The sequence below is a fragment of the Rhipicephalus microplus genome, chromosome 10 (genome assembly GCF_043290135.1).
Source record: "Rhipicephalus microplus isolate Deutch F79 chromosome 10, USDA_Rmic, whole genome shotgun sequence".
Classification (NCBI taxonomy): domain Eukaryota; kingdom Metazoa; phylum Arthropoda; class Arachnida; order Ixodida; family Ixodidae; genus Rhipicephalus; species Rhipicephalus microplus.
Window position 1 is genome coordinate 93,937,658 of NC_134709.1, and position 22,727 is coordinate 93,960,384.

Below are 22,727 nucleotides of genomic sequence, written 5' to 3' on the forward strand. Positions count from 1 at the left end.
TATATACGGAGTGGCGATGGCGAGCGACAACCGTTTTTCTGGCCTCCGCTGGCAGTAAACAGTGGGCGTGCGAGTGTGCAGATATATGCAGTCATATCAATACAGACAATTAAATAAAAACACCCGTAGAAATACCAATGCAATCCGCTTAAAACGTATGCCAGGGAGTCACTCACGAAGGCGTACCAAATTACCAACTGAAAATTGCGTGTTGTTACATATCAGCCGGAGAAGTACCGGCTTAGTGCGGCCGGCAGCTTTCTGTGACAGCCAAACCTCATAACCGCGAAAATGCTCGTGACAGCGACGAGCGACGCGACGTAGATTGCCTTCGCGCGAACAGTCGCTAGCGCAGGTATGGTGGAAGGAGAGGTGTCAGCATCGTCCCGGCCGCGCCTTGAAAAGAGGCGTGCTGGTATTTCAGTTCACCGTGGAGCGGCACGCAAGTCGCCACCGTGATCGGTCGAGAGCGCTCGCCAGCCGCCCGCACGGCACTTTTGGTCGCTTTCTCGTGTGCTCGCAAATTGAAACATCTGCGCTTTGCCTATTTTGAATTGTTCAGGATCAATACATCTCAATGTTATCATGTCACAGTGATAGGAAAGCAGCAATGACCCTGTTTTGCACCTGGATGCAATGCGGCATATGTTTCGGCCCGCAAACAAGGGAAGTGTCTCTCTTCTCTGCTCCCGCCGATGATGAACGGTGCAAGGCCGGGGAGCGGGTGATTCCTCGAACTGAGAAACCACTGGAAAATAAGTACGTTGTGTGCGAAGCTGATTTTGACGAAAGAATAATTGTCCGTAGCTGCATGCATGCTATCAACGAGTTCTTAGCAACTTGGGAAATAGCTGTACCAAACGATGGTGGGTTTTTTAATGAATCAACTGCGGAAGGCCTTCACGTCACTCTAACCAGCATCCTTTGCATCCGGCATTATGTCGCAAAAACCTTGGGCTATAAATACTTGATGACGTCTCACGTTTGCCAAGACGCGCTTAAAATCTTTTTTTTTTTTGGAATTCTGAAGCAAATGCCTAGCTGGCTCGAATGATCACCCTTCGCCGACACAATTTTTGATCCCTGTGAATTGCCTCAGTTTTAGATGCGGAGCATCTTATACTCGCGCCTTGTAGTGCGCCGTCCGCACCGCTTCTCAAACATTCGACAGCTGACTCGCGCGCATGCGCCGTCGCGCCGTCGCCCACTCTTCCACCATCTGTGCATCCCTTCCTCCTCTACACACTGCGTGCGCTTCACTCCTCCACCATCTGTGCACCCTTCCTCCTCTACACACCGCGTTCGACATCTACGATTCTCCTGATTCTCCAGTGGACGCGCATGTGGCGTCGCGCTTCGAGAACATTCAACAGCTGACAGTGCATGCGCCGTCGTGCTGTATATATACTCAAGGTCGGCGCTCGCTCGCTCAGTTGCCGCTCGTCGGTTGGTTTGTACGGCGCGTCGACGTCCAAGGTCGCGGTGAAATGAATTCCAACGAATCCACAAACACAATGATCGACGTCCCTTCGGCCAGCGCCGCCCTTTCGCATACGTGTGTACGTGTTCACTCATTTAACACCCCCTCCTACAACCACGTTAACCAATTTAGCCATCGACCCAAGTAAGTCGCACTTTAACACCCCATTAACCAATTATATGGTCCGCATCCTCCTCAGTGTTCCCCCGAGGGAAGCTGCGGGCAATTTTTTACAGCTTGGCACAGTCACCCTCCAGTGAAAACATACCTTCTGGATTCCTGAGCAGCCCTATATGTCCGCGCATCCACACTAATTCAACAAAATTGCAGAATAAGCTGGATGAGCTTCTAGATGTGGGGCACCTCAATGACGTTGATGAAAGGCTTGTTGCTTGTGAAGCCCTTGCTGACCATACTGATCTCATTGGACGCAAAAGTGACTCCCGGATCACTTAATACGTCAGTGGCTTTGTGGCCCGAAAGATGGCGAAAAAGACAAAGTGCAAAGAATGTAGCAGGTTCTTGCTTCACTCTGAGAATTCCCGCTTGCTTCCAGCAGAATCATGCCTTCTGTACCCGTCACAGTCCTTAACAGACCTGGTCAAAGCTATGGAAGATGCATTCACATATTGCTTCAGCTTTAACAAGTTTAAATGTGTCAGCATAATAGACCTTACCCCTTGCCTTTCTGTGAAGAGGCTAAAATGGTCGGCTCTGAACACCACAAACTGTAAGTAACAAATCAGATAATTAGATTCTTTATGAGGACCAGAATGCATTTTCTCGTTGCTGCAGAAAATGCATCTATTAAAGAAAGAGAAAAAAATGAAGCTCTTTGTTATGTCTTCACAACTTGGGAGCCGACTAGCCAACACACACATGTTTATTTCAACGAGCAATACAACGGAAAGAATCGCACCGCACACCCGCGGCGGTCTTATATCTAACAAAGAACTTAACAGTGACGTCAGAGAGCCAGACACTTCCATGTGCATCTTATCTTATATACGACACGCGCTCTATCTTGGGTAGTATTACACAACACTCCTTCCCCCCCCCCAAGTGTTTTTTTTTTTTTTTTTTTAGTACCGATCCGGCGGTCGTCTTTGCCGGGTGCTGCGTCGAAGTTCCGGAAGTTCCGGTGGGGAAGATTGAGTCTCGCCCCCGCCGCAGTCCCCACCAGCAGATGAAGGGCCCGGTAGGTTGACCGGTTCTTTGTTTGTATCTTCTGCCTGCTCCTCGACTTGATCGGGGTCGGCCGTCTCTCGTGCGCCCTCGATGGGTACAGGGGCACCTAAAGACCTGCGAGGCACAACGTCTTGGGTGCATGCGGGAAGTTCGTAGTTTGCAGACGGCACCTGAACCGAAGGCGGGAAACACTCCTGGAATGTTCGTGGTCTCATATGATCAACATGCACGTACCTCTCCTCGTTCCCTATCCCTATCACATAAGTGCTTAAACTCTCGCGTTTTTTTACCTTACCGCTCAACCACTCTCCTTCCCCGGGGCGCAGTCCTTGTACGAGGACGTCTTCCCCTTCCTCGAAGTCTCTCCAAGCTCCACGTCGCCGATTGGCTGCCTGCCTTGTTCGCTCTAGCTTTTCTTTCATCCTTTGCTCGATATCTGGATGGAGAAAGCTCAACCTGGTTCTAGGTTTCCACGATAAGAACAGCTGGGCCGGCGTCTCTTCAGTAACACCTGTTGGCGTGTTCCTATAATTGAATAGGAATTGGTCGATCCGCTGCTGGAGAGACTTCATCCGCCCATTCTTCTGCTCGTCCATGACCTGCTTAAGAAGATTTTTCTTTAACGTCTGTACACAACGCTCTGCGCTGCCATTCGATGCCGGGTGATAAGGCGGCGATTTAGTGTGCCGGATGCCATTACGACTCATGAACGTCTCGAAAAGTTCCGAAGTAAATTGGGGCCCATTGTCTGTTACCACTTCTTCCGGTAATCCGTACGCGGCAAATACGGTGCGCAATTTCTCTATTGTCTTTTCGCTATTAGTTGACCTCATCAGAAACACTTCAACCCACTTGGAGTACGAATCAATAAGTACTAGGAACCAATGCTGGTCTCGATGCGCAAAATCTAAGTGCACACGCTCCCACCGGCGCCCCGCCACTCCCCATGACATCACCGGAACCTTGGGCGCCGCATTTTGCGTCAACTGGCATGTTACACATTCTTTAACTTTTTGCTCAACATCCGGCGTAAGGCGAGGCCACCATACGTGGCTTCTAGACAGCATTTTCATACGTGCCATTCCAGGATGGCCCTCGTGCAACAGTGATAGCACTTTGTCGCGGAGAGACAATGGTACTATCACCCGGTTTCCCCACGTCACACATTCTCTGTCAACAGAAAGCTCGTGGCGTCGCACAAAATAGGGCGCCAGTGCATCGTCAGACACTTTTGAAGGCCAACCGCTCTGCGTGTAAAACAACACTTTTGACAACAGGCTGTCTGTTCTCGTTTCCCTTCTGATGTGTTCTGCGGAGAGTGGGAGCTCGTCTAGCATCGAAAAGCCGATGTACTCCGACACGTCATCAGAGTTCCGAAGCGGCAGGCGCGATAGTGCGTCTGCATTGCCTATATCGCGTGATTTGCGATAAACCCATTTGTACTCATACGCAGCAATTTGCAGAGTCCATCGCTGCACGCGTGCCGCTGACATCGCAGGAATCGGCCTATCCTCTCCCAATAATCCCGCCAAGGGCTGATGGTCTGAGTATATTACAAATTTTCGCCCAAAAAGGTACTTGTGAAACTTCTTTAACCCGTACACGACAGCCAGTGCTTCTTTTTCGATATGGGCGTACGCCTGCTCTGTTTTAGTGAGCGTTCTAGAGGCAAAAGCGATTGGCCTTTCTTCTGATCCTACCTTGTGAAAAAGGACTGCGCCTAAACCATACGCAGATGCGTCACAAACGAGCCCTAGCTCCCTTGAAGGGTTATAGTAGGTGAGTACGGACGTGCTCAGCAACCAGCTCTTGGATGCTTTGAAGGCTTTTTCGGCGACCTCCGTCCATTCCCACTTGGCATTCACAGCTAGCAAGTCATGCAATGGCTTAAGTTGTGCTGACATGTTCGGTACGAACTTCCCATAGAAATTTATCAAGCCTAGGTAAGCCCTCAACTCATTCTTGTTCTTTGGAGTCGGTGCTTCTTTTATAGCACGCACCTTGTCCTCTGAAGGGCGGATTCCGCTTTCCCCAATCACGTGCCCCAAATAAGTCACAGACTTCTCAAAAAACTTGCATTTTTCTTTCCGCAATTTCACCCCTCGTTCCTGGAACCTTGTCAGCACAGCTTCCACCCTATCATAACACTCTTCCATCGTTTCCCCCGCTATTAACACATCATCAAGATAACATGACACTCTGTCCAACCCCTTCAGCATATCATCCATTACCGCTTGGAAAATGGATGGAGCACTTGTTATACCGTACGGCATACGTGTATATTGAAAAAGGCCTAGGTGGGTGTTGACAGTGACCAAGGGTTGCGACTCGGGGTGCAGCTGCAACTGTTGGTACGCTGTCGACAGGTCAAGGACAGTAAACCACTTGCATCCATGCAGCGCTACAAACGTATCTTCCATTGTTGGCAGAGGGTAATAATCAGTTCTCAGACAACGGTTTAGGGTCACTTTGTAGTCTCCGCATATTCGCACTTTGTTGTTTGCCTTGGGGACAACTACTAGAGGCGTTGCCCATTCACTGTGTTTTACTGGAACCAGTATTCCAGATTCCACTAGCGACTGCAACTCCGACGCTACCGCGTTCCGGAGTGCGAATGGCACAGGCCGATGTTTGCAGAAAACAGGCGTACAGCTGTCTTTTAGCACCAGTTTGACCGACGTGTCAGCTATCAGTCCTAGTGATTGATTAAACACTTCCGAAAATTTTTCGATGAGTGCGGCTGATCTATCATGTGTGTTTGCTTTATCAAAGTTGATATTACACACGCTTGCCCAATTCAGCTTCAAAGCCTCTAGCCAGTTGCGGCCCAACAACAAAGTGTCACAATTTTTTTCCGTCCGGACTACAATCAACGGCAAGGTCTCGGTTTGCCCGTCGTGCTCTACATGCACCGTCAACTTTCCGGCAACTGCTAGTGTGGAACCGCCATACGTTTTTAACCGTAAACTACATCTTTCTAGGGGTACATTCGGCCAATACTGTCTGTACATTTTTTCTGGCACAATAGACACAGAGGCTCCGGTATCAACCTGCATCGTGACATTCCTGCCTGCGATCTTAACTTTCACAGCGTAGCCACCGTGACTACTCCGACATGAAAAAATATGACTAAGCAAGACCTCGTTCTCACCACTTTTATCGTCCCAGTCACCAGAGTCTTCTAAGCCAGTACCATCGATGAGAGAATGCACCGAACGTGGCGTTGTTCTGCAGACCCTTGCCAGGTGTCCCACCTTTTTGCAGGCACGACATCGATATTTGCGAAAAGGGCAGGTGGTGGCGTCATGCGCTGCTCCGCAACGCGAACAGTCCGTCGCCTCGGCATGCCGCTCCGCGTTACCGCTCACGCCCCTTTTCGTACCTGTGGACCGTTGGGGGTGGTGTGGCCGCACCAAGTTCACGTCACCGAGTTCTTTGGGGTGAATTTTTCTGGTTTCTGTGCGAGCGAGTTCCCCACTTTTCGCCAGGTCATAGGCAGCTTGAAACGTCAGGGTACTCTTCTTAAGCAGCTCTGCTTGTGCCGTTTCATCTCTCAGTCCGGCCACGAACCGATCCCGCAGGGCGTCATCCAAGAATTGGCCGAACTCGCACGATCCAGCCAGCCTTTTTAATTCTAACGCAAATGCGGCAACTGACTCATTTTCCCGCTGCGACCGACGGTTGAACCGGAATCTTTCCGCTATCACCAAAGGCTTCGGGGAATAGTGCCCTTTCAGTATTTGGAGCAGTTCGTCGTACGTTTTCTCTTCCGGCTTGGTCGGGGCCAATAAATTCTTCAACGTGCGGTAGGCCTGTTTTCCAATGGCGGTGACAAAGACTGACACCTTCAAGTCTTCACTGACCTGGGTCGCCCGGACGTAATGTTCAAAGCGTTCCGCATATGAGTCGAAGTCTTCGTCTCCCTCTTCCGTGAACGGCTCAAACCGGCCAAAGGAAGCCATGTCGTGGTAATCCACCAGGACGCTTTCCGCTCCTAGAATACTGGTGCCGTGACGTGAGCTACCGCCGAGGCCCGGCTAACGTGCCCGAGTATCATCCCATCCTCGTCGCCACTGTTATGTCTTCACAACTTGGGAGCCGACTAGCCAACACACACATGTTTATTTCAACGAGCAATACAACGGAAAGAATCGCACCGCACACCCGCGGCGGTCTTATATCTAACAAAGAACTTAACAGTGACGTCAGAGAGCCAGACACTTCCATGTGCATCTTATCTTATATACGACACGCGCTCTATCTTGGGTAGTATTACACAACACTCTTGAAGTTCGGATGTATGACCTAACTGCCATATTGGTAACTTAGAGAGCAGGGTTTTATTTTATGGTACTGTGCATTACTCACACTTCATTGTTTCTCGTGATTTTACTATTGTCTTACACCCGCAGAGGCGCCTGCGCAAGTAGGCGTTTGGTGTGTAGCGACACCACAGACCCGAGCTAACGGGGTAGTTTTGACTCCATCCCACGCCTAGCCGTGCGTGGCTATGCCGTGTCCGGGGAAAAGGGGATCCTGGGGGTTGAGCCGACGCTGGGTGATTGGACCTTTAGTGCCCTCCGGCAGAGGCAACACACCCCTTCGGCCCAGGCTTCACGTAGACGGCACCCCTAGGCTGACCCACCCAGGGGAAATTGGCAGTCGCCTTTTCCTATCTCTCTCTCCCCCACACCTTCGTATTTTCTCCTCTTTAAATCTATCCTGTCTTCTGTATTCTTCTGTTACTTCCCCATTTTCATGGGCAGCTAGGGTTAACCTTGTGCAACTAGCCAACATTGGCCTACGCGCATTAGGTTATCGTAGCGGTGTACGGCTGGCGTCTGCATGTTTCGCATTTCGTGAACCTTGTAGCGTCCCCTCGTTGGGCTCCATGGTGGGTGGCCGCCATCGTTACTGAATTACATTCTTCTATCATGCAGAGAAGCTTTCCGCTCCTCAATGATCGTGCCTCTTCATAGCGCGTACGCACCGAAGATTTTTCCCTTTTCAGCCGACCGAAAGAAGTATTCCCTCGTTATCATGTTGTACGCAGTGAGAAGCCCAACAAAACAGCCAGAACAGTGTCCCCGTTCATGGTATCGCGATCCCTGACAGCCACATTAGGTGATGGCTGCAAAGTTACGAAAATGGCTAGCGGTTACCTTCTTTTAGAACTCCGTGACAAAATACGATTTGACAGAATAAAGAGCCTTGCAACATTCGGCGACATTCCCATCAGCGTAACACCTCATCGATCCATGAACACTGCACGTGGAGTTGTTTCTGACACAGACCTCCTTGACCTGACGGAGGCTGAACTCCTCGAGGGCTGGAAAGAACAGAATGTGACCAATGTGAAGCGAATCGTCATCCGAAGGAACAATCAGGAAATCCCCACTAAATACTTGGTACTGACCTTTGCCACCAGTGAACTGCCACAAACAATAGAAACTGGCTATACAAAGACACGAATCAGACCCAACATACCAAACCCCCGCCGATGATACCAGTGTCAAAGGTTCGGCCATGGCTCTCAGAGCTGTCGTGGTCGACCTGCTTGTGCCAAATGCGGTGCCCAAGGCCACATCTCTGACAAATGTGATGAAACCCTACATTGTGTAAACTGTGACGGAGACCACGCATCATATTCACGTTCTTGTCCACAGTGGAAAAAAGAAAAAGACATTATTACACTGAATATTCGCGAAAATATCTCCCTCAAGGAAGCACGTCGAAGGTGTACGGCTTTTCACGGAACAACTTACGCTGATGCGGCACGTCAGGGGGCAGCATCGCAGCACCCTCCGCCACTACCTAGGCCCACGCAAAGTGAGCCATCGGGTGTAGTGGTCGCCCCCATGGTGGAAGCAGCCAAGCCTGCTCCACCTACCAAGCCAGAGACTCAGGCGACTCCAGGGTCGTCGGGTCGACCGACCACGTCTCACCGTGGCATCATCTGGAGGTGTAGCTGTTATAGTTAAGCAAGGTTTAGCATGTAAACACTAGAAACTCCAAACGTCTCTTGAGGCAGTGGCTGTTCGAGTGGTGCTTCTAAGCAAACTCGTCACCATTTGCTCTATATACACACCTCCACATTTTCAACTACACAAACATGAATTTCAGTCCTTGATAGATGAACTTCCCAAACCCTATCTTGTTCTAGGGGACTTTAATGCACATAACAGGCTATGGGGCGACTCTCGTTGTGATGCCCGAGGTCGACTGATTGAACAGTTTCTTCTCTCTTCAAGCGCGTGTCTCCTGAATCGAAAGGAACCAATCTATTATAACCTCGCTAAAAATACTTATTCCTCAATAGACCTAAGCATAGTCTATTTATCGCTTGTGCCTCTACTTCGCTGGAAAGTCATCACTAATCCCTACGGAAGTGACCATTTTCCCGTAGTTTTGAACAGATCAACTGAATGCCCGCCCCATGTTCCAAAATGGCTATTAAGCATAGCCAACTGGGAACAGTTCTATAACATCACTCGTTTAAACTGGCGCGACATATGCACTTTAAGCATTGATGCGGCTGTTGACGACTTTACAGCGTCTCTGATTGATGCAAACCAAAAAGCATACCACAAACGAATGGACATCATGGAAAACGACCTGTGCCATGGTGGAACTCAGAGTGCCAAAATGCACGCAGGCAGCAAAACAAAGCATGGAGGGTGCTTCGGAACTCACCGACAGCCGAAAATCTTGCCACTTTTCAGAAAATGAAGTCCCAGGGCAGGAGAACGCGTCGGCAGGCTAGAAGAGAAAGCTGGCACAAGTTTTTATCGGGGATTATTTCTTATACCCAAGACGCTAAAGTCTGGAACATGATTGGTAGACTAGCAGGAAGACAAGTGCATTCACTCCCACTCGTAAACACACAGGGTGACAGCCTGGAAGATCAGGCGAACTTCCTCGGTGCACACTTCGAGCAGGTCTCTAGCTCGTCACACTATACTGAAGCTTTTCAAAGATATAAAGCAAAAATCGAAAAGCAGAAACTGGAATACAAGTGTACAAAATACGAGGCATACAACCAACCTTTCAACTTAGCTGAGCTACAAACATCACTAAATTGCTGCAGTAATTCTGCCCCAGGCCACGACCATGTCATGTATGAAATGTTGAAAAACTTGCCGCTTGAAACGCGAAAAACTTTACTCTCCCTATAATATGTTATCTGGCTTTCTGGCACCATACATACTTCCTGGAAAGAAGCCATTGCTATCTTTATTTTGAAACAGGGCAAGGACCCTTCCTCTGTTTCAAGTTATAGGCCAATTGCACTAACCAGCTGCCTTTGTAAACTTTTTGAAAAATAATAAACCGCCGACTTTTATATTTCCTTGCAACACACAATCTGCTCGACCAATACCAATGTGGGTTTCGAGAGGGTAGTTCTACCACCGACCATCTGGTGCGTATCGAGGCACAGATCCGAGACGCTTTCGTCCACAAGATACTTTCTTTGTGTGTTTCTCAATGTCGAAAAGGCTTACGACACAACATGGCGTGTTGGCATATTAAGTGACTTGTCTCACCTTGGTGTGCGCGGTAGAATGCTTTCCATATTCGAGAGTTACTTGTCCAATCGGACATTCCCTGTGTGTGTGGAAAGTGTTCTCTCCCAATTATTTGTTCAAGAAACGGGAGTACCGCAAGGCGGTGTACATAGTTGTACACTTTTTATTATCAAAATGAATTCCTTGCACCTTTCTATCCCCTGCAATATGTTCCATTGTACATATGTCGATGACGTCCAGCTTAGCTTTAAGTCATGCAACCTGGCAATGTGTGGACGGCAGGTTCAGGTAGCTTTGAACAAGGTCTCTAAATGGGCAGAAGAAAATGGATTCCGACTGAACCCACAAAAAAGCACATGTGTCTCGTTCTCCCGAAAGAGAGGTATGCACTCAGAACCTGGCATTCAATTGAATGGTGAACGTCTGTCTGATAATGCCGAGCATAAATTCTCAGGCCTAATTTTGGCCAACAAGTTGACCTTCGTACCGCAAATTAAGTATCTAAAAACCAAATGTATAAAAGCCATGAGTGTTCTGAAAGTGTTGTCACGTACTACGTGGGGTAGCGACAGGCAATGTCTCTTGAATTTGTATAGGAGCCTCATTCGCACACGCTTAGATTATGGGGCCATTGTTTATCAGTCTGCGACTCAAAGTGCTTTGAAGATGCTGGATCCCGTGCACCATTTGGCCATCCGCCTTTCTACGGGTGCTTTTCGCACCAGTCCTGTAGAAAGCCTTTACGTTGAGTCAAATGAATGGTCGCTTCATCTACAAGGAACCTACATGTCCTTTGTATATTTTCTTTAGGTGAAAGCAGACAAGAAGCACCCTTCCTTCTCCACTATTAATGATTTGTCGAGCTCTATTCTGTTTCAAAACAGGCCTTCGATGAGGCAGCCCTTCTCAGTTCGCCTGAAGGGCGTAACTGAGGAAACTGGAGTGTCACTTGAACACAGTTTAACGGGTCCTGCACTATACCTGCCACCGTGGCAGTGGCAGATTATAGACTGCGATGTGTCTTTCCTAGAAGTTACAAAACATGCACCTATTGCCCATATCCGAAACTACTTCCTGGAACTTCAACACAAATATACAGGTCCTGAGTTCTTTACAGATGCCTCCAAGTCTAACTCCTCTGTGTCCTACGCTGCTGTCGGCCCATCCTTTTCGGATGCTGGCCCTCTACATCCAGGCACAAGTATCTTCACAGTGGAAGCTTACGCGATACTTGTGGCGGCAAAACACATCAAGCAATCACAATTACAAAAAGCAGTAATTTATACGGACTCCCTCAGTGTGGTTACGGCTCTGCACAATCTTAAAAAACAAAAAAACCCGTCCTCATCTCACTCTACTTTATTTTATGCACACTCTACACACTCGAACAACATGTTGTAGTGTGCTGGGTGCCAGGACACCGTGAGATCCAAGCCAACGTGATGGTGGATCAGCTTGCTGCATCCGTCCACGAAACCAGTTCCACCCCACCCATATCAATCTCGCCCCTTGATCTTAAGCCGTCTCTCAAACGAAAGCTGAGGGTCTACTGGCAGAGCAAGTGGGATAAGCACACACAAAACAAGCTACACGTTATCAAGCCACACCTTTGCCATTGGCCACCAGTATCAAAACCACGTCTAACAGAGGTAACACTAACAAGGCTCAGGATAGGACACATATACACGACACACACATATCTTTTGTCCGGTGGCGATCCGCCATTAGGTTACAGATGTGGTGAAGCACTAACAGTTCTCCACATTTTAATTCAGTGCAAACAATTGGACACTCCAAAAAAACAACACTTTCCATTACCCTACCGACAACATATACCTTTACACCCTGCAATGTTCGTCGGTAGAGAACCACTTTTTAGTCATAAATGATTGTTAGCGTTTTTAAAAAAAATTCATAGTTTTGATATCATATACCCGGGCATCTCGTAGCACAACTTCTGCAGAGAGGTTTTTGCTGCGTTGGCTATAAAAGAAAGCACTTGCCTCACAGCCCTTGAACACAAGGGCGCTGACGAGGCACTTGTGCTAGTGCCAAATATTTTTACACGTTTCTATTATCAAAACCCTTGTCACTCTTTTTACTATGCATATCACGTCGCTGTCATGTCTTTAATACTTATGTTTTTACCCGCATTATCGCGAGGAATTTTAAGGCCCCTATACAGCCACGCAACATATCATTGTCCACATCTCTATACTCATTGAAATGGCGCTCTTTGGCCGTCAATTGGCCCTTGCGCCATAAAGCGCCACACATCATCATCACTATTGTCTTGTTCACATTGTTATGAATCTCCCATTAACAACTGTGATGTCACTGACTGGCTGTGTTTCACATATGCAGAAACCAATTTTTCCGTGAACTAGTTTGTGACTGTATCAATGTTTGCCAATCAAATCTCAATGTCATGTGTGTATGCATGCCCATTGTATCATCGTATATTTACTGTTCTTTTTAGTTGCCCCATTCACTTGCTTTAGCTGGGTTTCGTATAATTTGCAGTTTTGTCCAACCTTAAAGCATATGTTGTGTTTCTTTTTATGTTGTTTTTCGCTGTCGTGAAAATAGATGTCTTCCTTGTAAAATTGGACCTTGATTGCACAAGTCATAAAAATAACGGTTGCCGATACTTTTACGTACATTGAGACTTCACGAAGAACACCGCGGCATCAAACTGGACACTGCACGGACATTGCTTTAGAGTCAAGCTTCCGGCAAGTCACTTCATTCTCTATCTTCTAAGCTTCGTAGCTCATATACTACGAAGTGAATTGAAAAAACTAGTTTTCTGTGCCAAAACACGCTTTACAGCACGCCACCAGAATTGTGACAGGTAGACTTTGTTATATTTCACAGAATAACGTAAAACATTTGCTACAAAATACGACTGATACGCACGCGCGGGCGTGAGGAGGGGCATTTCGAAAGCGACCACAGCGCCGCCGCATCCGGATGAATTCTCGCTCGCTCTCCGGGGCGCCGATGCTGACACCTCTCCTTCTAGCCACCATAGCGCAGGCAAACCTCATTCACGCGACGACTTCGGTAGGGGTCTAGAATGAGGAGGTATGAAAAGCGGCCGCTGAAACCAGTCTCCAAAGCACACCGATGGCGCTTGGAGCGCTGCACGCAGAGGCGCGGGTACCCTTGCGCAGGTAACATACGAATAAGCGCGCGCTGCTTTCGGCAGAAATCTCTCTCACGCAGTTAGACGCAGGCCCGTAGCAGATGATGATGATATATGGTGTTTTTGGCGCAAGGGCCATTTATGGCCAAAGAGCGCCAGTTCATGAGACAGGAATGTCGACAATGATTGTGATTAGCGGCTGTATAAGGGCCATAAAATTCCTCGCAGTAAAGCGGGTAAAAACATACAATTAATGAAATCATGACCATGCCGTGAAAGGTGTGTGTGGTGCGAATAGATGGCAAAAGTTAATGATAATAAAAACGATGGTGGACATGTATGGCATTAGCACAAGTGCCTCACTCGTTCATACCCTTGCGTCACGATCACTGAGAAGGCACGATCACAGAGTAAAGAGAATGCTTTCTGCATGCTAATTGTATGTTGTTCAGCAGCGTTGGCGGCCACCCACCACGGAGCCCAACGAGGGGACGCTACAAGTTTGCGGATGCTGAAACCTGCAGACGCCAGCCGTACAACGCCACTATAACCCAATGCGCCTAGACCAAGGTAGGCTATTTGCACAGGGTTAACTCTAGCCGCTAGGAAGTTTGGAAGTAAACGGAAGAGAGTAGAAGACAGGACAGATAAACAGTAAGAGATAAAGACGAAGATGTAGGGAGAAAGAGATAAGAAAAGACGACTGCCGATTTCCCCTGGGTGGGTCAGCCCAGAGGTGCCGTCTACGTGAAGCCGGGGCCAAAGGGGTGTGTTGCCTCTGCCAGGGGGGGGGGGGGGGGCTTAAAGTTCCAATCACCCAGCGTCGGCTCAACCTTCAGGATCCCCTTTTCCCCGGACACGGCAAAGCCACGCACGGCTAGGCGTGGGAGGGAGTCAAAACTCCCCCGTTAGCTCGGGTCCGTGGTGTCGCTACACACAAAACGCCTACTTGCGCAGGCGCCCCTGCGGGGGGGGGGGGGGGGGTTCTGCTGTAGGGAAATCGCGAAGCAACGCCTAAGCTCTGTTCTGAGTGGTCCGTGCTTTCCTGCATGCGTCGTTCCACCATGGAACTCGCCGTTTAGAAGACATGCCACTCGTTTTGGCAATACATTTAGATGCGGCATCAAGGATAAAAGCTGTAAAATACGTGACAGCGTCATCTATGGTCAGGGCAGACAGCTCAGTCCATGTCATGTGTGTAAGAGTTCTATACCTTTCCCAATCAGCTGAGTCAATCTTCCATCGAGGAACCTGTGGGGGTAGTTGATCTTTGTTCGGCGCACTCAGGATGATTGGGAAGTGGTCACTACCATAAGGGTTTTTAAGAACGTTCCACTTAAAAACAGGTAAAAGGGACGGTGATGAAATGCTAAGATCTATAAAGGAGTACGCGTTGTTTGCAAGGCTCCTTTATATTTAAACGTAATACGTATAATACGTAGGCTCCTTTATATTTAAAAGACATAAACTAGAAGAGAAAAGGAGCTGCTCAATGAGACGTCCTCGCGCATCACAGTCAGCATCGCCCCACAGGATATTGTGTGCATTAAAATCACCTAGAACCAGAAACGGCTCTGGGAGTTCATCTATTAATGATTTTAGATCACGTCTGTGTAGCTGTTGATGCGGTGGTATGTACACAGAACATATGGTAATGAGTTTGTTAAAAAGTACAGCTCGAATGGCCACTGCCTCAAGGGTTGTTTGTAGCTTCAAATGCTGACATGCTATACTACGATCAGCTATAATGGCTACACCGCCAGATGGTACGACAGCATCCTCCTGGTCTTTTCGGAAAATGTTATATTGTCGTAGGACGTCCTTCTGCTTAGGAGTTAAGTGCGTTTCTTGCACACATAGCACTTTCGCGTTAAACTTACTCAGAAGTTCTTGGACGTCGTCTAAATTTCTAAGTATTCCCCTTACGTTCCACTGTATGATTTTGTCCATAGTGGAAAAAAAGGGGAAAAAGTGCTGTGTGCAGAAAAGACGGAGATTAGCTCATTTTACAGGGTCTTTCCCAGGCCCTGTAATCGGCGTTCTGTCTTTTTTGGCGCGGTCGAGAGAAGCTCGCCGCTCCTTCGGCGCTTCCTGCGCCGTTTGGCTTGAACTGGTGTCCATAGCCTCTTGCGAGGCACTGGACGCCCGCTCTACAGAGCGATCAGTGCGTCGCTTAGACTTCGTCTCGATCGACGAAGTCTTTGTCCCCACCGAGCTGGGGGTTGATAAAGCCCCCTTGGCCTCGTGATTGCCCTGGCTGCTGCCAGAGCTTGTAGAGGTCACTGGTGTGGACAGGCTGAATGTGGGCAGGGCAGCGCTAGCTGCTCCCACCGTAGGGGCTTGTGGCATTGGCCTCGGCACGCTAGGCGAGGTCCGGGCAAATGCCAAGGGCCTTTGTAGTGCCGCCCCTCGTTGCACCACTTCGGCGAAAGGTGTTTTTAGTGCCAATGTTAACGCCATCCGTTGTCTTGCTTCCCTGCATGTGATATTTTCCTTTACTTTTATAGTTATTATTTCTTTTTCTTTTATCCAGGCTGGGCACGCTCTGGAGTATGCGGGGTGACTACCTTCGCAGTTGGCACAGAGGACCTCGTCACGACTACATTCATCAGCACTGTGGCCGGTTGTGCCACACTTAGCACAGATCAGCTGCCCTCGGCAGCTCTGGGATGCATGACCAAATCTCTGGCATTTGAAACAACGCCTCGGGTTCGGAATGAAAGGTCGGACATGGAGTTTTATATAGCCAGCTTCGAGAGTCTCAGGTAAAGTGGTTGAGTTGAAGGTGAGTATTAAGTGCTCTGTTGCTATTTCGTTGTTGTTGCGTCTGATTTTGATGCGCTGGACATGTATTACACCTTGGTCCTTCCATCCATCAAGAAGCTCTTCTTCACTCAGTGTCATCAAATCTTCGTCCGATACCACGCCCTTCACTGATTTCATGGTACGATGTGCGCTCACAGAGACGGGGATGTTACCAAAGGCTACAAGGTGCGAGAGTTTATTGTACAGTTCCTTGTCTTTTAATTCGAGAAGCAGATCTCCACTTGCCATCTTCGTGGCCTTATAACCGGTTCCAATGGTCTCTCTCAAGCACTTGGCCACAAGGAAGGGTGCGATTGCTCTAGCTTTTGTAGATGATTGTTCGCAGTGGAGGACATGGTATTTTGGGAAAGTTTCTCTGTTTTTGGGCCAAAGTAGTGAAGTTGCGTCGGTGCGTACCCTTTTCGAGGCACGATCAGTTAGAAGGGGTCGAGGATCCCATGGGAAAATGTGTATTTTTCGGTAACGGCGCCTACCACCCACCACGGAGTCCAACAAGGGGACGTGGCAGAGCATGTGGGCATGTCTGCGCAACGCCAGCAGTACGCATTTACTATAACCCAATATGGTTTACCCTAGTTTGGATAGCCACACAAGGTTAACCCTTGCCGTCAGGAAAAACAGGAGTAAATTGAAGAGAGGAGAGAACAGGAAAGATTGAAAGTAAGAGAGAAACACGAAGATGAAGAGCGGGACAGACAGGAAAAGGCGACTGCCGGTTTCCCCAGGGTGGATCAGCCCAGGGGTGCCTTCTACGTGAAGCCGGGGACAAAGGGGTGTGTTGCCGCCACTGCAAGGCCCTAAAGGTCCAATCACACAGCATTGGCTCAACCCCCAGGATCCCCTTTTCCCCGGACATGGCAAAGCCACGCACGGTTAGGCGTGGGAGGGAGTCAAAACTCCCCCGTTAGCTCGGGTCCGTGGTGTCGCTACACACCAAACGCCTACTCGCGCAGGCGCCCCTGTGGGGTGTCGTGTATGTGTGTCCTATCCTGACTCTCGTTAGTATTACCTCTGTATGACGCGATTTCGATACGGGCAGCCAATGACCAAGGTGTGGCTTAATAATTGTTTTGTGTGTGTATCCCACTTGCTCTGCCAGTAGTCCCTGAGGTTTCGTTTGAGAGACGGCTTAAGATCAAGGGCCGGGATTGATATGGGTGTAGGGGCAGTGCTTTTGTGGACGGATGCAGCGAGCTGATCCGCCTTCACGTTGCCTTCAATCTCACGGTGCATTGGCACCCAGCACACTACAACATGTTGTTTGAGTTTGTAGAGTGTGCCCAAAATGGAGTAAAGTGAGACAAGGACAGGATTTTTTTGTTTTTTAGGAGTGTGCAGAGCCTTTACCACACTGATGATGAGGATGTTTGATGTTTTGTGGCGCAAGGGCCATTCCACGGCCAAAGAGTGCCACTTCATCTTACTGAAAATATGGACAATGATTGTGATAAGCGGCTGTATAAGGGCCATAAAATTCCTCGCGGTGAGGCGGGTAAGAACATACAAGTAATAAAATCATGACCATGCCGTGAAAGGTGTGTGTGGTGTGAATAGATGACAAAAGTTGGTGATAATAAAAGACGATGATGATGATGTGTGGTGCTTTGTGGCACAAGGGCCAATTGATGGCCAAAGAGCGCCATTTCGATGAGTAGAGATGAAACAATGATATGTTGCGTGGCTGTATAGGGGCCTTAAGATTCCTCGCGATAATGCGGGTAAAAACATAAGTATTAGGATCATGACAGTGGCGTGATATGCATATTAAAGGGGTGACAAAGAATTTGATAATAAAAACATGTAAAAATATTTGGCACTAGCACACGTGCCTCATCAGCGCCCTTGTGTCCAAGGGCTACGAGGCAAGTGCTTTCAAATGTAATCACTGCAGCAGCAACCTCTCTTGAGAGGTCACGCTACGCAATGCCTGGGTATATTACATAGTAAAAATTGACATCTCTTAAAAAAGCTAACAATGATTTATGGGTGAAAAGTGACACCTACTGACAAACATTGCGGGGTGTAATGGTATATGTTGTCGGTAGGGTAATGGAAAGTGTTGTCTTCTTAGAGTGTCTAACTGTTTACATTGAATTAAAACGTGAAGAACTGTCAATGCCTCACCACAATTGTCACAATGTGGTAGATCACCACCGGACAAAAGATGTGTGTGTGTCGTGTATGTGTGTCCTATCCTGAGTCTTGTTAGTGTTACCTCTGCTAGACGAGATTTTGATACTATTGGCCAATGGCCAAGGTGTGGCTTGATAACGTGTAGTTTGTTTTGTGTGTGTTTATTCCACTTGCTCTGCCAGTAGTCCCTGAGGTTTTGTTTGAGAGACGGCTTCAGATCAAGGACCGGGATTGATATGGGTGTAGGGGCAGTGTTTTTGTGAACGGATGCAGCGAGCTGATCCGCCCTCACGTTGCCTTGGATCTCACGGTGCCCTGGCACCCAGCACAATACAACATGTTGGTTGAGTGTTTAGAGTGCGCAAAAAATGGAGTAAAGTGAGACAAGGACAGGGTTTTTTTTGTTTTTTAAGACTGTGCAGAGCCGTTACCACACTGAGGGAGCCTGTATAAATTACTGCTTTTTGTATTTGTAATTGTTTGATGTGTTTAGCTGCCACAAGTATCGCGTAAGCTTCCGCTGTGAAGATACTTGTGCCTGGACGTAGAGGGCCAGCATCCGAAAAGGAAGGGCCAACAGCAGCGTAGGACACAGAGTTGGTCTTAGAGGCATCTGTAAAGAACTCAGGACGTGTGTATTCGTGTTGAAGTTCCAGGAAATATGTTCGGATATGGGCAATAGGCGCATGTTTTGTAACTTCTAGGAAAGATACATCGCAGTCTATAGTCTTCCATTGCCACGGTGGCGGGTATGCTACAGGAGCCATTAAACTGTGTTCAAGTGAGACTCCAGTTTCCTCAGCTAGACTCTTCAGGCGAACTGAGAAGGGCTGCCTCATTGAAGGCCTGTTTTGAAAAAGAATGGAGCTCGCCAAGTCATTAATAGTAGAGTATGAGGGGTGCCTCTTGTCTGCTTTCACCTTAAGGAAATATACAAAGGACATGTAGGTTCTTTGCAGATCAAGCGACCACTCATTTGACTCAACATAAAGGCTTTCTACGGGGCTTGTGCGAAAAGCACCCGTAGAAAGGCGGATGCCCAAATGGTGCACGGGGTCCAGCATCTTCAAGGCACTTTGAGTAGCAGACTGATAGACAACGGCCCCATAATCTAAGCGGGTGCGAATGAGGCCTCTATATATGTTCACGAGACATTGCCTGTAACTACCCACCTAGTAGGTGACAACACTTTTAAAACATTCATAACTTTTAAACATTTTGTTTTTAGATACTTCATGTGCGGTACGAAGGTCAACTTGTTGTCCAAGATTAATACTAAGAATTTATGCTCCGTATTAACAGACAGACCTTGACCATTCAGTCGAATGTCAGGTTCCGAGTGCATGCCTCTCTTTCGAGAGAACAAGACACACGTGCATTTTTGTGCGTTAAGTCGAAATTCGTTTTCATCTGCCCATTTGGAGGCCTTATTTAAACCCAGCTGAATCTGCCGCTCACACATGGCCAAGTTGCATGACTTGAAGCCAAGCTGAACGTCGTCGACATATGTACAATAGAACAAACATATTGCGGGGAATGGAGAAGTGCAAAGAATTCATTTTAATAATAAAAAGTGTACAACTAAGCACACCACCTTGTGGCACGCCTGTTTCCTGGACAAATGTTTGGGAGAGCACACTGCCCACACGGACACGGAATGTCCGGTTTGACAGGTAATTTTCAATTATGTGAAACATTCTTCCAAGCACGCCAAGGTGGGACAGGTCTCTTAGAATTGCAAAACGCCATGTTGTATCATAAGCCTTTTCGATATCGAGGAATACAGAGAAAAAATATTGTTTATGGACGAAGGCGTCCCTGATCTGTGCCTCGATACAAACAAGGTGGTCTGTGGTGGATCTACCTTCTCGAAACCCGCACTGAAATGGGTCGAGCAAATTGTTTCTTTGAAGGATATGTACAAGTCGGCAATTTATCATTTTTTCGAAGACTTTGCACAAGCAGCTTGTAAGTGCGATAGGCCTAAATCTCGAAGGTCCAGAAGGGTCCTCGCCCTCTTTCAAAATGGCAATAATAATAGCCTCTTTCCAGGAGGTAGGGATAGTGCCAGAAAACCAGCTAGCATTGTACAAAGTAACGTTTTTCGTGTTTCGATTGATAGGTATTTTAACATTTCATACACCACACAGTCAAAACCTGGGGCAGAAGTACTGCAGGAGTTTAGAGACGTTCGCAGCTCAGCTAGACTGAAAGCTTGGTTATATGCCTAGTATATAGTGCATTTGTATTCGAGTTTCTGCTTTTCTATTCTTGTTCTGTATATTTGGAAAGTGTTAGTATAGTGGGATGAGCTGGAAACCTGTTCGAAGTGTGCACCAAGGAAGTTTGCCTGATCTTCCGAGTTATCACCCTGAGTGTTTACGAGTGGAAGTGTGTGTACTCGTTTTCCTGCTATTCTACCGACCATGTTCCAGACTTTAGCCTCCTGTGTGTATGAATTGATCCCTGACAAAAACTTCTGCCAGCTTTCTCTTCTGGCCTGCCGACGCGTTTTCCTGCCTTGAGACTTTATTTTCTTGAAGGTGTCAAGATTTTCGGCTGTCGGTGAGTTCTGAAGCAGCCTCCAAGCCTTAATTGTTTTGCTGTTTTCGCGCGTTTCGGCACTTAGAGTTCCACCATGGCACACGCCTTTTCCCAGGGTGTCCATTTGTTTGTTGGATGCATTTTGTTGCAGCATCAATCGAAAACGCTGTGAAGTAGTTGACAGCAACATCAATGTTCAAAGTACATATGTCATTCCAACCTATACGAGCAATGGTATAAAACTGTTCCCAGTCAGCTGTATTTATGAGCCACTTGGGAACACGTGGTGGGCACTCAGTTACTGTAGTTGTGCTCAAAACTACGTGGAAGTGCTCACTTCCGTACAGATTACTGACAAATTTTCACTGGAGTAGAGGCACAAGAGATGGAGATACTATGCTTAGGTCTATGGAGGAGTAGGTGTTATTAGCGAGATTATAATAGATTGATTCTTTTCGATTTAGGAGACACGCGCTCGACGAGAGAAGGAACTGTTCGATCAGTCGACCTCGCGCGTCATACCGAGAGTCACCCCAAAGCCTGCTATGCGCATTGAAGTCTCCAAGGAGAACATAAGGCTCCAGAAGTTCATCAATTACAGAGTGTAAATCACGTTTTTGCAGATGATAGCTAGGAGGAATGTAAATAGTGCAGATTGGGATCAGTTTATCAAAAAAGAACTGCTCGAACAGCCACTGCCTCAAGGGATGTTTGGAGTTGTAAGTGTGTGCATGCAATTCCTTGATTCACTATGATGGCAACACCTCCGGATGATGTCATGGCATCAACACGGTGATTTCAGAAAATAACGTATTTACGATAAAAATTTGTGTGTTTTGAATTAAGGTGTGTTTCTTGTACACACAGCACTTTTGGTGAGTGTTTGTGTAAGAGTTCTTGGATGTCGTCAAGGTTTCTGAGAAGGCCGCTGACGTTCCATTGTATAATTTTAGTGTTCATGGTGAATGTAAAATAGTGTTGTGTGTACGAAAAGCGAGTTGCTGTTTAGACGGGGAATTTGAGTTCACTTAACAGGGCCATCACCAGGCCCTGTTTTTGCTTTTTTTGTTTTCATGGCGCGTTCCAAGGAGCCACGCCGCTCTTTCGGCACCAAGGGTACCGACGTATCCATTGCCTCCTCGGAGGCACTGGATGCCCGCACGCGCGGGCTGTTAGTTCGAATTTCGGGCCTCGCCTGGTGAGGGGAGGCCTTGAGACCTGAGGACTCTGGAGTCTCCGGTCTCTGTTTGGGAGTAGGCGGTGGAGCCTGGGCTACAGCCGCCTTGGGGGCAGGTGCCACAACCGCCGGCTCCGTATGCGCGGGCCGAAGGAGTGGCGAAGGCTGGTGCGTCGGTGCCCCCTGACGCGCCGCATCAGCGTATGTAGGTCCATAGAATGAAGCGGCCCCCCGGCAGAGGCAACACACCCCTTTGGCCCCGGCTTCACGTAGACGGCACCCCTGGGCTGACCCACCCAGGGGAAATCGGCAGTCGCCTTTTCCTATCTCTCTCTCCCTACATCTTCGTCTTTATCTCTCACTATTTATCTTTCCTGTCTTCTACTCTTTTCTGCCTACTTACAAGCTTCCTGGCGGCTAGGGTTAACCCTGTGCAAATAGCCTACCTTGGTCTAGGCGCATTGGGTTATAGTAGCGTTGTACGGCTGGCGTCTGCAAGTTTTAGCACCCGCAAACTTGTAGCGTCCCCTTGTTGGGCTCCGTTGTGGGTGGCCGCCAACGCTTCTGAAGAAAATTAAACTGGCATGCCTAGAGCATTTCCCTTATTAAGTGGTCGTACCGCCTTAAAGTGCGTACGCACCGAAGACTTGAGATTTTTCAACCGATCAAGTGAAAACTTCCCCCATTTTCATGTTATACATAGTG

The 22,727-nt window shown here is 48.1% G+C and overlaps 1 protein-coding gene across 1 annotated transcript; it reads right to left on the reverse strand.

Annotated features, from left to right (window-relative positions):
- Window positions 1–2,643: 2,643 nt before the first annotated feature.
- LOC142774798 (uncharacterized) lies at window positions 2,644–6,947 on the reverse strand. The gene is made up of 2 exons (XM_075875882.1): window positions 5,820–6,947; window positions 2,644–2,782 (listed from the first exon to the last, which is right to left on the reverse strand). The coding sequence occupies exons 1-2, from the start codon at window positions 6,628–6,630 to the stop codon at window positions 2,775–2,777; spliced, it is 819 nt and encodes a 272-aa protein (XP_075731997.1). The 5' UTR covers window positions 6,631–6,947; the 3' UTR covers window positions 2,644–2,774.
- Between the last annotated feature and the right edge of the window lie 15,780 nt (window positions 6,948–22,727).

Excerpts from the sequence above, each read along its gene's own strand:
- LOC142774798 (XM_075875882.1), bottom strand. The coding sequence starts at position 6,630 with ATGGCTTCCTTTGGCCGGTTTGAGCCGTTCACGGAAGAGGGAGACGAA.